This window comes from Polistes dominula, unplaced genomic scaffold (assembly GCF_049000335.1).
Source record: "Polistes dominula isolate Pdom_NZ unplaced genomic scaffold, Pdom_raw_medaka contig_82, whole genome shotgun sequence".
Lineage (NCBI taxonomy): Eukaryota > Metazoa > Arthropoda > Insecta > Hymenoptera > Vespidae > Polistes > Polistes dominula.
In genome coordinates, this window is record NW_028301046.1 from 5,387,227 (window position 1) to 5,402,905 (window position 15,679).

At 34.6% G+C, this 15,679-nt stretch overlaps 2 protein-coding genes across 2 annotated transcripts in view; both read left to right on the top strand.

Moving 5' to 3' along the window:
- The window catches only part of LOC107074580 (uncharacterized), a 384,592-nt gene that overhangs the window by 317,690 nt on the left and 51,223 nt on the right, over positions 1–15,679 (top strand). The gene's annotated exons all lie outside the window — the stretch shown is intronic.
- Positions 1,783–13,232, top strand: LOC149031650 (uncharacterized). The gene has a single exon (XM_089175161.1). It carries the CDS (start codon positions 2,504–2,506, stop codon positions 3,722–3,724), a length of 1,221 nt encoding a protein of 406 aa, XP_089031287.1. The 5' UTR covers positions 1,783–2,503; the 3' UTR covers positions 3,725–13,232.

Consider the following 15,679-nt stretch of genomic DNA (forward strand, 5'->3'; position numbering starts at 1 on the left):
ACTCTTCATATAATAATACCAGAGCCGCCGATAGGACATGGCTATGAAAAATGACCGAAACTTCCCAACGAACGGAGACGCGAACGCGAATGAAGGAAAGGGAGAAAATGAGAGGGTGAGAGAGAGAGAGAGAGAGAGAGAAAGAGAAAGAGAGATGGGCGGATGCAATGGGCGAAAGAGGTTGCCGTTGCTACTGGGTGGGGCTATTGATTGCCCATCGGCATTGTTGTCAGCCACGCGGCGAGCAACGTTGGGAAATAATGCGATATTACCGGGCGAAAAGCTGTGATAAATTGATATCTAAACCACGGCTTTTATGACACAAAACTGTACCGTTCGACAAAATTTACATTACCACGTTCTTTTTCTTTTTTTTTTTTTTCATTTTTTTCTGTCACATTACTATGATATTGCCGGTATTATTTTTTAAAAAGTTGAGTTTTCTGTCTCTACGTTACACTGCATTATTAATCAACTATCAATACTTTTTAAGTAATTCGCCCTTATTTACGTTATCTTATTGTTTATTTTTTATTTCTCTCTATCTCTCTTCCTCTCTCTTATTAATGTTATATTCTTTCATTACTATTTAGAACATTTTGTTCGTTATTTGTATGCAGTATCCATTATAAACCGAATATCAACATTTTAAATAGCACTTTGTCGACCATTTAAATTAGCCTGATTGGACGCTTTGCTTCATACCAATTAATTCTAGTATATGTATTTATGGTTGTATTTCTAATTTATACTGAATATTATAAATAATGATATGCATATATCATGAATGTTAAATATGAAATTGACATTACTATATATTAATACTTTTTTTCTTTAATTTCTATTAATATTACTAGTGTTATCTAGGAAATATTTTTCTTTATACATCACTTTCATAAATCTTATAGCAAAATTTAAAATAAAACTTTAATTAAACTGCCAAAAGAATCATTTAAATTAGCTTGATTGGATAATATGTACCATACAAATTAACTTTAATTCATCTATGTATCGCTAATTTGTGCTAAATATTGTAAATAATAATTATCATACATTTGTAGATAAATTATGGTACTTGATGAATATTTATTTACAATACGTGTGCGCGAATAAGAAAATTGATTGCTTCTAAACGTTTATTATACATTTCATTTGATATGAAAAAATCGTATTTTAATTATCTTTGAAAGAATGAAATTACTTTTTTAACAACTTAATAATATATCGTTTCCCTTTAATCGATGTATCGTTATTAATTGTTCAAACATTTTTCTCTATTGCATGTAATTATGTATAATATACATAGAACGATACAAATTGTTTGTCATAGTAACTGTAAAAAGGAGTCTATCTATTCGCTTTCCATTAACTACAATTAATCAACCAACCATCACTCGTAAAAATAGCTTACTTTTCTGCCAACACCTGAACCATCTTTCGTATAGTGGTTTCATTCTATCGTTCCAGTATCATTCATTTATCTCCTAAGTGGATCTCACACACACAAAAAAAGCTTTTTTTCTTAAACATCTTATCTTTTTCTTTTAGTTCCTCTAGAAAAATCGAATAGATTTGTTCAATACCCTTTCCTATTTTTTCGAGAATATCTGTTTGTATAATGCTGCCAGAATATTTGCCAGATTATTAATCAAATAATAAAATATAATAAAAATATTAATATTATATATTACAATCATTTTTAATCACTCAGTATTAAACAAATGTGTATAAATTGTATATTATTGGATGTACGGTTGAAAACGACCTTAGACTGTCAAGCGCTATTCGAAATACGCGCCGTAGCATTATGACGTACTGCCGCTTACCGAAAAGAACAAACGAATGACGCGCGCATCCCCCCCCCACTAAAAATTTTTCTACGAGCGTCCTGCTGGGCATAATCCTCCAAAAAAATCGATCTATTCTTCCGTTGAACGCCTGCGACTATATACCTTAAACGATCAGAGAGAAGAATTTCATCAAGAACGATCAACGAGCAAGAGGAGTTTATTCTCGAACACATCATACAAAAGAAAATAGCGAAGTGTACGAAGACGCTCTACATTCATACACCACATCAGTTGAGATCAGGTGAGATCACCCCTTACATATATCTAAGCACAAACAATAGTCCAACCACGTGCGTCGCCGTGGTTGATCACCACTATTGTAAAGCAAGCAACAACCAGCGTTTTTATGCCACGAGGCTTTTCCCTGACGAGCCAATAAAACATTGCGCTCCGCCGCTTCGTCGCATTCCTTTGGTTAAATGGTCGACTAGACGACGAAGATACCGTGACGTCATAAAAGACGTTGTATCCCCTCAATCGGTCTGCAGCTAGCGAGAAGCGTATATCCCCTCCACGATCTATAGCTTCAGGGCCGTACCGCGTGATCGAGAACCTAACGCACGGCAATTTAATCATACACAAAAGGGATTCTGCATTTGCCATAAATTGATTGAGTAGTTTTCGAAGAGTAGGATAGTTAATACCGGTCCATAATGGCATTGCAAGAACAACTCAAACAAAAACGGATTGTTTTAGAATCGGGGTTTATACACTTCGAAAATTTAATCCAAGAAGGAAAGTTAAGCATAAATGAGTTAAGAAAGCGTTACGAACGTCTCACCAATCTAATAGATAGCTACGAACAATTATATGTAAAGTGTACCGATATCAACGACGAAGTAGAAGGAGTTGACGATTTATGTCAGCTTGTAGAGAGATACCACGTGATCGGAGATAAAATTTATTCAAGCGATACGGCCGCGGTTAATAACACGAGCGGCTCTAACAGAGACAACGATACTATGAATACTCGCGATCAGCAAATTCAATTACGCCGTATCGAGATACCGAGATTCGACGGAGATATGGAAAAATGGCTCCCATTCAAATCTAGCTTCTTGACGCTCGTGAGTGAGCGCCGTGACATGTCGGACTTAGAAAAGCACGTATACCTCCGTGGCGCCCTTAGCGGCGAGGCCTTCCAGACGATCCAACATTATCCACTAACCGGGGAATGTTACAAAGCAGCGTGGGAAGCTTTACTGACAGAGTTCGACATACCACAACGTATTCTTTTAGCCCGGGCATTCGACGCGTTAATCGATATACCTCGACCAAAAACCATGTCGGTAGAAGATATAAAGTCATTTTTGAACGAACTGCGTTCTCATATCTTCACCATCAGTACATTTAATAACCCAGTTGCCTTGCAAGTACGCCTTGCTGAACGCGCTTTACCCCCTGCCATGCTACGAGAATGGGACAAACAAGCCGGTTCCGACGAATATCCAACCATCGAACAGTTTTTTGACTTTTTAACCAGATTTACGCGTTCTAGTGCTCCGTCGCAGGCTCTGCCACGGTCCGCGAGCATCGAGCCCCGCGCAAAACGTAGATATCCCGAGACGAGGACATTAAGACCGCGAAAACGACAGAATACATATCCAACGCATAAGTTCCTTACCCATAAAACAACTAATTGTATTCTATGCAAACGAGCTAATCATCCTTTATATCGCTGCCCCCGGTACAATAACATGACGAAAGTGGACAGATGGGACACGGTTATGCATCATGAACTATGTGAGAATTGCTTGTGTAAGCACCAGGAACAATGCAACAAAGCCTCGCGTTGTCAGATCTGTCACCAGCCCCATCATACGTCACTACATCTAGACTGTGTCAAGCATGAGACCATGAAGCAGGAGAACTAGGCCTCCACGAAGGAAGGAACCGCGTCGACGTCCCAAACCGTACCCGTCCCAATGTGACCAACGCTTATATAAAATAATATTAATAAAATCATACTAAGATTCCAATCGATTATCTTTATGGAAGCACATCACGAAGTACGACAAAACTTCTGGTGACGATGGCACATCGAGTACCTACGAGAATTGCAAATACACCAGAAGTTGATACGCCCCCAGTATAAAATTGAAAAGGACACCATCGTTATTCTCATTGACAAGAATCAACCTTGTATGAGATGGCTGCTGGAACAAGTCGTAAACGTATATCCAAGAGAAGATGATATAATACGAGTAGTAACCGTGAGAACCGCTCACGGAATTATAAGACGAAATGCGACCACTATTTGCCCGTTGTTAGATACTTGTTAAATTTCTTGTATTGCATCTGCTAGAATCGAACCATTGACATTTGCGTCTAAACCTTGTAACTATTTTTCTTGTACGTACAAGACGGATAGATCGCCTGGGCAGCGATGTATTGAATATGTTAAACGATCCGCGACACAAGCATTATATACTTTACTTTAAAGAATTACGCCTCACCGACACTTGTTACGAAGGCAATTGATCGTTACACACTCAACGGGGGGAGTATGTACGGTCGGAAACGACCTTAGACTGTCAAGCGCTATTCGAAATACGCGCCGTAGCAAAGACGTCTCGCCATTTTCCGAAAAGAACAAACGAATGACGAGTGCGAGGACGCGCGCATCCCACACACTAAAATCTTTTCTACGAGCGTCCTGGTGGGCATAATCCCCAAAAAATCGATCTAATCTTCCGCTGGACGCCTGCGACTATACACCTTGGACGATCAGAGAGAAGAATTTCATCAAGAACGATCAAACGAGCAAGAGGAGTTTATTCACGAACACATCATACAAAAAATGATAGCGAAGTGTACGAGGACGCTCTACATTCGTACACTACATCAGTTGAGATCAGGTGAAATCACCTCTATTGTAAAGCAAGCAATAACCAAGGTTTTTATGCCGCGAGGCTTTTCCCTGACGAGCCAATAAAACATCACACTATCTATTGGCTCAACCACGTGTTTAACTCTTTTCAAATATAACCCATTATTTTCCTCATCTCTAGCAAAACTAATCACTCACCGGAGGATTCCATGTTGAAGAAATCTGCGTAACATTGGATCCTATTATTTATTCCTCTTGTTTTCTTCTCATATGAAAATACACAAAATTGCATTTTTTATTTATATATATAAATTTGTTGTTTGCATTGTTTATTTTATATATAAATATAATATACATCGTAACACGATTTCAATCATAAAAGTATCATCATCATCATTATTATTATTATTGTTATTATATAAATACAACTAATATGTTGCTGGTTAACAAAAGCTATTTATTACGAATGACCGCTAAAAAACAACGAAGTTTTATCTTGATTTCGGTCACATATACTTTTAATTTTGGCATTAAATGAATAGCGAATAAAACAGATAGAGGTAATGGGAAGAGGAATTCTCTTATTGCATTCTCGAATTTTCGAGTACTCTTTAAAATCTCTGGATTTAAAATCATCACAGAAAGTAGTAAATTCGCTTACCTACATAAGCTTGCGTATATCAAATATACCGTCAAAGAGATACGAACGTGAGTTACGATATAATGAGCAGATACCTTCTGATTAAATAGTACGTAGTGAAAAGTGACATTTTCGAATGAAATTTACTCCTGGATGTTGAAAGAAAATTACATAAAATAAAACAAATTCAATACATTTAAATTATTTGTTCGTATTATGTAATTAAAAAATAAAAATAATCAATATTTTAAACAAAAGAACAAGGGGATATGGGAAATCGGATATTGTTATGATATTCTACTACACCACTATATCAGTTGATTCCATATGATGCGATAACTCCTCTTCCCCTATCCTCTCTCTTTCTCTCTCACTACCTTTTTTTGACGTTTCCATGTATACCTAGTTATAATACGTTTGTGTGTTGCAGCGATATATACTGTTACCATTACTATGTGAAATAACCAGCTAAACATTAAAATAACTATAATTATGTTAATAATAAAAGAACGCAGAATTACATATGTACTGCGATTAATTATTATATTAATTTGCAAAAGACAAATAATTAAAATATATTATAATTGATATTTGTGTGTGTGTGTAATCCCAAATATAAAAAAAATAAAAAATTTTTCGATTTCATTTCAATGTCTATGTATACCTACATTATTACACATCCAAAGACAGAAAATATTAGTTTCTTCGTTTTATGGACCTCCGAACAAAAGGTTATTTAATCTCGAAATAAAGTTTCTAAACTAGATTTTTTTTTCTTAGAAAACGAAAATAAAATAGACACGAACAAAAAGTTCTCGTAGTTATCCCTTATTATCTTTTTCTGTCCTTTGAAGACAGATTTCATGTTAGTGATGTACTATTTTATCGACTTTAAACGTATCACGTTGAAACTTTAAGCTTTAAAAATGTTCACTCTCGTAATTTTTACCCAATTGCCTCTTATAAATTCATATGTAACCTAATTTTTTCCTAAAATAACTAGCTCAAGTGTAGAATACAATTTTTTTTATATGCTTTCTCTAAAATATCTAGTTATTTCGTGTAAGAACTTGAATTTTCACGATTTAACTGAAGTATACAATATAATAGTAACATATCTACATAAATATGAATATACACATATATCAGCGGTTCTGAACAAATATGCTCGCTTAGCTTTCTGATTGATCAACTCCTCCATTGTATTGTATCCGTGTACCACCACGGAATATAATTTAATGATATAAATTTCTATTCCATTGCGCTTGCTCGCGAGTTTGCCTCTAATTTCACAATTCATCAAAATCATTCGCTAAAATTGGAGATACGTGATAATAAGAAAGGAATTATATCTATACCGATTATATATTGTAGGTGTGCGGATTAATAATGAGTGCTAAACAAAAATGCATTTGATACGAGTACGATAAGATTGTTACTATCAGATATGAAGTAGAAGATGTGTATCGTTAAAAACAATCATCTCGCATATGCATGTGATAGTACAAATTCATGAAAAATGATTTATTGATGAATATTCCATTTTGAATAACAACGCGTTTCATATGGATAAAAACCTCGAGAAAAAATGAATTTTCTGTATTAATGATACCTAGGTCGAGAAAAAGAAATTTTCCTTGTATCATTTGCATCGAAATTGGGCCAACCGAATGATCGTCGTACACGTGTGTGCGTGTGTGTAGGTAATACTTACACAAATACGTATATTTTCACACATACTAAGAAGACATTTTAAATTGAAAATTTCATCAGGGAGTGCTCATTGTGGAATCTCGCGAGAAATTGGAATTTTTCATGTGTCCCTTAGGAAAAAAAAAGAGAGCTTATAAAATTCTTTATTTTCTTCTGCTCTCGAAAGTACCAAAATCTTTATACATCTTTTATCTCGTACTAGGAAGGAAAGGAAAGTAAAGGAAACGTCTGTTCTGCTACGATCGAAATTGTAATCAACGATTCGTGGTTACTCGTTGAATAATGCAAGAGTCGTCGTGGATGTAAAGATACCTTCCCAAGCTTGCCAGAGTACGATCGTTAAACATTGTTCCACGTACTGTTTAGTAGAACCAGCCGATATCCAAACTCATCCCTTTATCTACCGCGTTCCAGCACCCTTGGTTTACAGCAAAATCCTGCTTATCTCAACAGTGTCCTTCGTCCAGAACCTACGACTAGGAAGGAACTCAGCGAGGCTAAGTTATCGTTGTCACGGTTACCATGCTAAGTTATCATTACGAGTTTATGCTCTTTCATTGTATTACCAGAGGAAACAATCTAACGATAGAACTGTAGAGATTACTGTTACTTTCAAAAACTAACCAAGCAAATATAAGAAAAATGACGTTATATTTTCTTTGAAATAAATCTAAGGTACACACATATAATAAAGATTTTTAAGGCGTACGAGTTTTACGGTGTATCCATAGCAAATATTTTCAGATCCGTTCGTTCGGATAATAGAGCAACAGATCGTAGTAGGAACGATTAAATTCGCGTATACCTATCGTCACATTTGAGAAAAATCTTTTGAAGTCGTTAAATAAACAGCATCCTCTCTTTATCGCGATAGTCTGAAAAAGCAACGAACCGATTCAGTAATTCACATTGTTCCCATAGATAAATACTTGCATCATCCTAACGATAAGCTTCTTTCGTTGCGATTCTCTACAAAGGAACGACCTAAATTATTTCATAGCCGTAGGGTAACATGAAAATTGCATTATAACTCACTATCGCGATATCGGTAACAAAGTACGCATAGTTAACAAGAAAACCTTTTCATATTTTCATTTGATGAACGTGACCTGCTTATTATACGTCGGTCACTTTGAACACTCAATGTGCACTAACAAACGTTTCTTGCATACACAAAGAGCGTATTAACGTGAACGATTGTCAAAACAATTTATGCGAATGAAGGACTCGAAAACACGATCAAAGCGGCCAACCGTTGGCATGGCACACACTTGTCAGAAAGAAATTACTAAATAAAAGATTTTTAAATCTTGCAAATGTTGTAAAATAAAATTCGAATGACATTGATAAAAATGTGTGGTTTTACTGAAACCAAAAAGATAATAATTTAAAGAGAGAAAGAGAAAAGGAAAAAGATTGGAAGGATAAACCAAGCAGATAAACGATTCCAAAATTGTTCACGAAAGCGATGTTAAAGTGTCAGAAGGTCAAGCGTAATTAGTAAGGAAAGTTGTCGTCTGCTTGGATTTCAAGAAGAGGATCATTCCGGTCACAAGATATTTCTACGTCACGACGTCCCTCTTCGTAGAGAGAAATGATATGTTTTATCTTCTTTTTCTTTAACTTCCTTCTCTATCCTTCCATTAAGTCGGTTAGGCTGCTTTCTTGGAACGATATCTTTGCCCTCTTGCATCCGCAAGTAGAGGATACCTCTCTCTCTCTCTTTTCTCTCTCTCTCTCTCTCTCTCTCTCTCGGGAGTACGGCTAAATTACACCATTAATTGCACCTTGCCCACTTGGTATGCAACTGTGTCGAGTGCAACGGCCCGTCCTTGGCCCAGATACCGATAACCCCCGAGTCACTTGCTCCGGTATCATCTTCTAACTACGAATCCGTATGCACCTGCCGACCTTTATCCACCTTGTTAACATGTATACCATTTAATCATGCTACAGATCTCGTGTTATGTGATTTACTCTCGTTGATAGAAAATCTAAAAAATAAACCTAAATTCAACAGAAATTATTCGTAACCGTTGAATTGATGTAAAAAAACACCATTCTGTTTGATATGTAACAAATAATAGAAACAAATTTTAATAAAATACATATTAGAATTACACGGTAACCTAACGAACTGTATATTAATCCATATATAAAAAGTTGTACATATTTAAGAGGTAACGAAAATAATTTGAAATATGGAAACAATTAAATTCGTGTAAACGAAATATGCTGGAACTATTTTGAAACAATTTGAGAAACTCAAAAAGAGATTGAGAAAGAAAGAATAAAAAATAAGAAGAGAATAGTCAACAGCATATAGTCGATTCCTCGCGAGTTCATTTCTCTCTTCAACTAGTACAGATGTATAGTTATAGTATATGTAACACCATCGGGGGATATTTATGATCTGTCTTGTACCAATCTAACTTAACTCCATCTCTGGGGTAACAAGGTATACCTCTCTCTTTCTCTCTCTCTCTCTCTCTCTCTCTCGTTCTCCCTCTTGGTTTCTCCGTAACATATATCCCAGCAATAAAGCATCTCGGTAGTGAGTAGAGGACACTGTCCCTGGTTGAGCTTAGTCGCGAAATGAACTTCGACCTCTCGAATGCTCATCCCAACGAAAGTACCTAGCGCGAGATTCCCTTTGTCCACAGCAGAGTTTCCATATAACTAGCAATGCGCAGCACACCGCCAATTTAAGAAGCTTATAAAATGGAAGTATACCTCTCCGCACCCTTAGCATGCAAATCTCTCACCGCGAGTACCGGCAAAATTGCAGAGCCTTCGAACGATGATGGCTCGGAAGAAGGAAAAATGAAAGAATGAGAAAGAGAGAGAGAGAGAGAGAGAGAGAGGGTACAAGAGAGACAGAGAAAAAAGAAAGAAAAAGAGAGAGAGAGGAAGAAAAAAGAGGGCAGGAAAAAGTATCTCACTTTTGTGGAAATTATTGCTTCTCTGGCTGGCTTCGTACGATGAAAGATTTCCTCTGGTATGCATTTTATGGCAACGAAAAGAAAACTTTGCTGCTTGAAATCTTCGAAAAGTCTTCAACTTCTTCCTCAAAAGATATTTTACTATATGATATCACATTTCTCATTGGTTTAAATTTATATCCTATTTTGTTTCTTCTTTTTCTTTTACTACTTCTTCTACTTTTTCTAACTTAACAAAAATTTGTTCTCCGATGGGTTGAGTAAATTTTTCTCAAATATTACGAAGAAATATAAACGGCAAACAATGATATTACATTATTCAGCTTTCTACGTGAATTTACCATAATAATTACGCGGTAGAAAAGCGATCTATGTTGCATTCAATAATTAACCCTCGATGTTGTAGTGGATTCAGCAGGTAGAGTATTAATTCGTTCCGTGCATCGGAGAGTTAAAATAATTTAATCGCTATTACGTCGAACATTCGACAATTTCCACGATAATGTCTACCTATCGACAAATTATTTTTAGAAGCATTTAATTACTGGCTATAACGTACTAATGATTAGTTTTATTCTTTTTGAAATTCGTATAGCCATTTAAATCGAATATATTCAACGATGATATAACGTTTGATATTAATTCGTCAAACGCGACTAATTAATTTTTGTTACGTATATTATAATACGTTTTATCGATAATATGTACTTATAAGTATCTCTATGAGATTATGATATAACAATCAGTGTGGTTGTACCGCGATTACCACAACCGACTTCAGACTGCGGTTCGGAAACCACTATGCGTTTTGTTAGGAAAGTCCTCGGAGAACTGGTTTGTATACACGATTCCTCCCTTTTTCTCTTCCTTTCTTGCTCTCTCTATCTCTCTCTCTCTCTCTCTCTCTCTCTCTCTCTCTCTTCTTTGACACAGCATTATACTGTTGTAGCCTAGCATCGAAAACTTTCCCAGTTGGCAAAGCGCCATCGTCACGGTGGACAGAATCTGAATGTATTTACGGTTATGTTTACGCCCACAATCGTTTGTGGACAATACTATCAATCCAAAACTACAAGCACTCTCTCTATCTCTTTCTCTCCTCTTCCATTTCTTTTACTATCTTGCAACTAGTTTCACATTTACGTGAAATTCATCCAACGCTTTTACCTTGAAACTTTGAAAAACATTATCGAAAGATAAAACTTATAGGAATAGTTTCTCTCGACTTTTTTACGAAAACTTCTCTTACAATACCGTGTAGTATCTGTAAAAATATAAATTATTAAAAAACAATATAAAGTAATTAGTTTTTATAGATGAAATGGATACGAAAAACCAAGATAAATAATAAAAATAATATATTAATTAGGTAATTAAAAGAAACTAATTACAATTGATTGAGCACCGGAGGAACTTTAAATTTTAACTCACGACCTCTCTCTGCTAACTGTTATATAACATATATGTGGTATTTTAAAATAAAATGACACATGTATGAAATATGAATAGTTAGCATTAGAAGTTCTGCGGCAGCTCTAAAACACTCAAACTTCGTAGAAAATGGTCGAGATGCATCACTCGTTCAGATCCATCGAAGAATTCCTTGATGCACTTTTTCTTGTACTCACTCTCGAGACTAATAACGCGGAAAATGAATATAAGAAACTATAGATGAGTTCCTTATCGCGAAACCGAAATTTTTCATATACGGCGAACAACACTGACTTCACACATACGCGTATGATTTTAATTTAAATTATGCCCGGTCACTGGCTCTACTTTGCGATAAAAATTTTACTTTAATTATTCGGACAAACACTGACTCTACAACTACTTTAAAGACTGCTTTGCACGCAGTCAAATGCTAACACAAAAATTTCACTCCCGATACACGCGGTCACTTCACTGTTTCTACTTCGCGAACAATCTGTGCGACTGTTTTAAAATTAAAAAAACTATAACTATATAAAAGCAAACTCTAATGCAAGTAACTGCATTGCTCGCAGTTAATTTAATATATATATTTAAAAAATAACGCGAAACTTTACGGAATTTAAATTAATGAACGAATGAACGTGCTTCTAATCCGTGATTTTAAAATTATATAATATAAACGATCAAACACTCCCGTATATTGCTTCGCGCACGATTGCAATGATATTCTGAAACAGAAGAAGAAAAAGAACAATTAATATCATAGTCGTAATATAAAACCATAAAGATTTTTGAAAAAATGTTTAATAAAAAAATTAATTTACCTTTTTTTCTTTATTGATAAATGCCCGATGGGTCTCTTACCTTTAGGATAACGATGAATACTCTTTTCGAATGAAAATATGAAACTTATGAGTTTCTTATAGCGACTACGGCACTGACTCTACTTTGCGATAAAAATTTACTTTAATTATTCGTACAGCAATGACTCTACTTCGCAATAAGAATTTTACTTTAATTATTCATACAAACATTGACTCTACTTCGAGATAAAAATTGTACTTTAATTATTCGAACATACACTGATTCTAATCTTACAACTACATTGCGCGTAGTTGAAATATCAAACACTAACACGGCTTACCTATGAAAAGAAAAAGAAAATTAAAACGATTAGAATCATTGTTATCATTTAAAAATTACAATTATTAAGGAAATGTTTAATATAAAAATTAATTTACCCTTTATCTTCAGAGATGAATGCCCGATAAATCTCCTATCCTTAGAATGACGACGACCAATAGATGGTAACGAAAATAAAAAACTATAATAAAGATTTTTATCGTGAACGCGAACGCAACCGGGAATGCGTGTCATTAGTGCTTAAATGTGCTTAAATCGACCGCACTGCACATTAAAATACGACTGAAAGAATACATATGATTAGTGTTCCTATAAAATAAATCGAGTATTATGATGTGAAATATAATATGAAGAGAGTAATATAAAGGGAAAAACAATGAAAGGATTTTCAATATGGTATTAATTAGGAAAATGAAAGAAACTAATTATCATCATAATAGTTATGGTAAGCGGTCTTTGGCTGGATTTTACTTGCAATAGAATGTATATCATATAAAACATGATAAACATTATACTGAAAGTAAAATACCATTATCCAGGTCTAACCACAAGGAGATAACCGCTTCCGAAGACCCAAATTTTTATAACTATACATTAAATTTTATTCGCCGGTAACATGTATCGATCTTAACACTTTGCAGCCTAAAAGAAAACTGATTAAAAACCAATATAAGTAATCAGAACACATTATGTTTACAATACAAAAATAGTAGAGAAATTTATCCAAAAAAAAGAAAAAATATAAATTAATAACGTATCAAAATGATTTTATATTTAATATATGTTAAAAGGTATATAATGTTTAAATCAATGTATTTACGTTTAAAAAATCTGAAATATAATTAAAGCGCATTAGAATATTAAAATAATTCATAATAAATTGAAAACAAATGTGTATTGCATTGAAAATGATTTTTCAATTAACACATTTAACTAGCAATGTTATGTTTAAATTAATGTAATATTGTTTAAATATAAATTAATTATACTTCACTTAACATATATCATATATTTTTTTTTTTAATAATTATTATGTATTTTATTTAAATTTGCGATTAAAAAAAAATTCGAATTAATAATGTTTTAAATTTGAAATAATATTAACCATAAATTAAATTTAATTCTAACTACTTGTGATTTAAAAAATTAAAATTAAACAAAAAATTAAAATAGAAATCTCTCTTAATTTAGGAAACTCAAGTGGATATTTTAATAAATTTATATCAACATATAAAATATCAATTAAAAAAATCTACTATTGCAGTTTGTGTTGATATGCACAAAAGACAAATGCATTTGATACTTAATTTCCTGTTTTCTCTGTCGTATTTTACCGAAGGTGGCGCATACTATAGACTGGCTGAAAAATTGCAATCGATAAAGCAACCCGTTTTTATTCGTTTTTTTCTCACTCGCGAAAAAGGCCTCTCATTGGGCCATTGTAATTCGCAGCACGCACAAGCCATTGCACGATGAAACGAGCGGTTCAAAATGTACCATGAAAATTCTACATGATCCGTCTATGAAGAAAACTTTTGCGTAGAGAGAAATTGTTCTAGGATGAAATCACGCTCGTTTGATAAGGTTTTTGAAAACGCATTTCGACAATCGCCTTATTGTTAAAAACCAATAAAGTTCTTACGAAAGATAAATGTAAATTAAGCATATTGAACAATTTCAACAATTTTTTCGAATACCTTTCGAATTAAAATAATTTGTTTCTTGTGGGATCGAATACTTTGATTCAGGAGGAAGTTGGTCAGAGGGTTATAGTTTAAAAGTTACAACAGTCGCCCGAAAAAGGAAAGACTTGGCTTCAAGTCATGGTCCAGTCAGTCCAACGACCCAATTTTGTTCACAAATCCTGTACTTTGTTTTTTTTTTTGTATACTTTTTACATACATATGTTATTCCGTAGGAACATCTAGAAGAAAACCTGAGTAACGAAGAAAAAGAAAATGCTATACTGTACTGTAATACGAGTTAGTCCAATAACGAAAAATCTAAAAACAAAGAAAGTGAATTACACTCTCCTGTTTCTAAAAACCGTAGGTATATTTCAGGTCATTACATATGTATCATAACATTGTTATATCGTGGATACGAACTTTGTTCAACTCACTACTACAAATGTAACAAAACGGATACAGAAAGTTATATTTTCCATCCGAAGGTGGTCATAGAATAAGGGAAAGAGGAAAAAGGAATAAGAGAAGCAGAAAGAGAAAGAGAGATATAGTGAAAGAAAACAGAAAAGGAAAACACGGAAAACCCGAGCGTTTACGAAACAACGTTCGATGTTGTACAAAAGCCACCAAGCGTTTACGCGGAAACTACATTTCGCGACTTTAAACCACCCTCAAAATCAAACCAACGTGGTTTTACTTCGTATTCCCAAGTATTCGATATTGACGCAATACTTTTTTACTACAACGTGAAAAAACCTGATTCGTTTGTGAGCGAGCTTCCCTCTTTTCTTCATTTATCTCTTCCTTTCTTTCCTATCTTTTTTCAAATGTCAAAACATGCTTTCAGTTCGTCGTTATATCTCTTTAATTGTCAGCTTAGAAAAAGGAATATAAATAACAGGGAGTTAAATTACGAGTGTGCTTCAATTTTATATATTAAGTTTCTAACTCTGCGAGCACAAGAAAATGAGAATGAGAAAGAGAAAAGAGAGAGAGAAAGAGAGAAAAAGAGATGTAGAGCAAAAGCAGGGGTTGGAAGTAGCAGTGACAGGGCAAAAAAGGAAATAAAGTTCGTGTATACGCGTACGTCGGAGTCGAGAGCTTTTATCGCTGTGGAAAGTCCATTAAGATAGCGCGACTCGCTTCTAGGCTGCTGCTGCTGCTGCATCTGCTGTTGCTGCACCAGTAGCAATAGCAGCGAATGTTCCGATGGCCTTTTCACCGGCGACACCCGGTATATATAAGGTGTCAATGAAAAGCGACGATTGCTCGATTGCCTGTCCTGTGAAACTGCGTTACTTCGAAATGGTCGTCATTTCCGGTCACCGTCGTAATGTTGCATTACCTCTCTCTCTCTCTCTTTCTTCTCTCTTTCTCTCTTTCTATTTTTCTTTTTCTCTCTCTTTCAGTTTTTTCGACTTCCCTCTCATTGCTTTTTT

What these genes read in the sequence shown, in the direction of transcription:
- LOC149031650 (XM_089175161.1), top strand. Translation starts at nt 2,504, where the DNA reads ATGGCATTGCAAGAACAACTCAAACAAAAACGGATTGTTTTAGAATCG.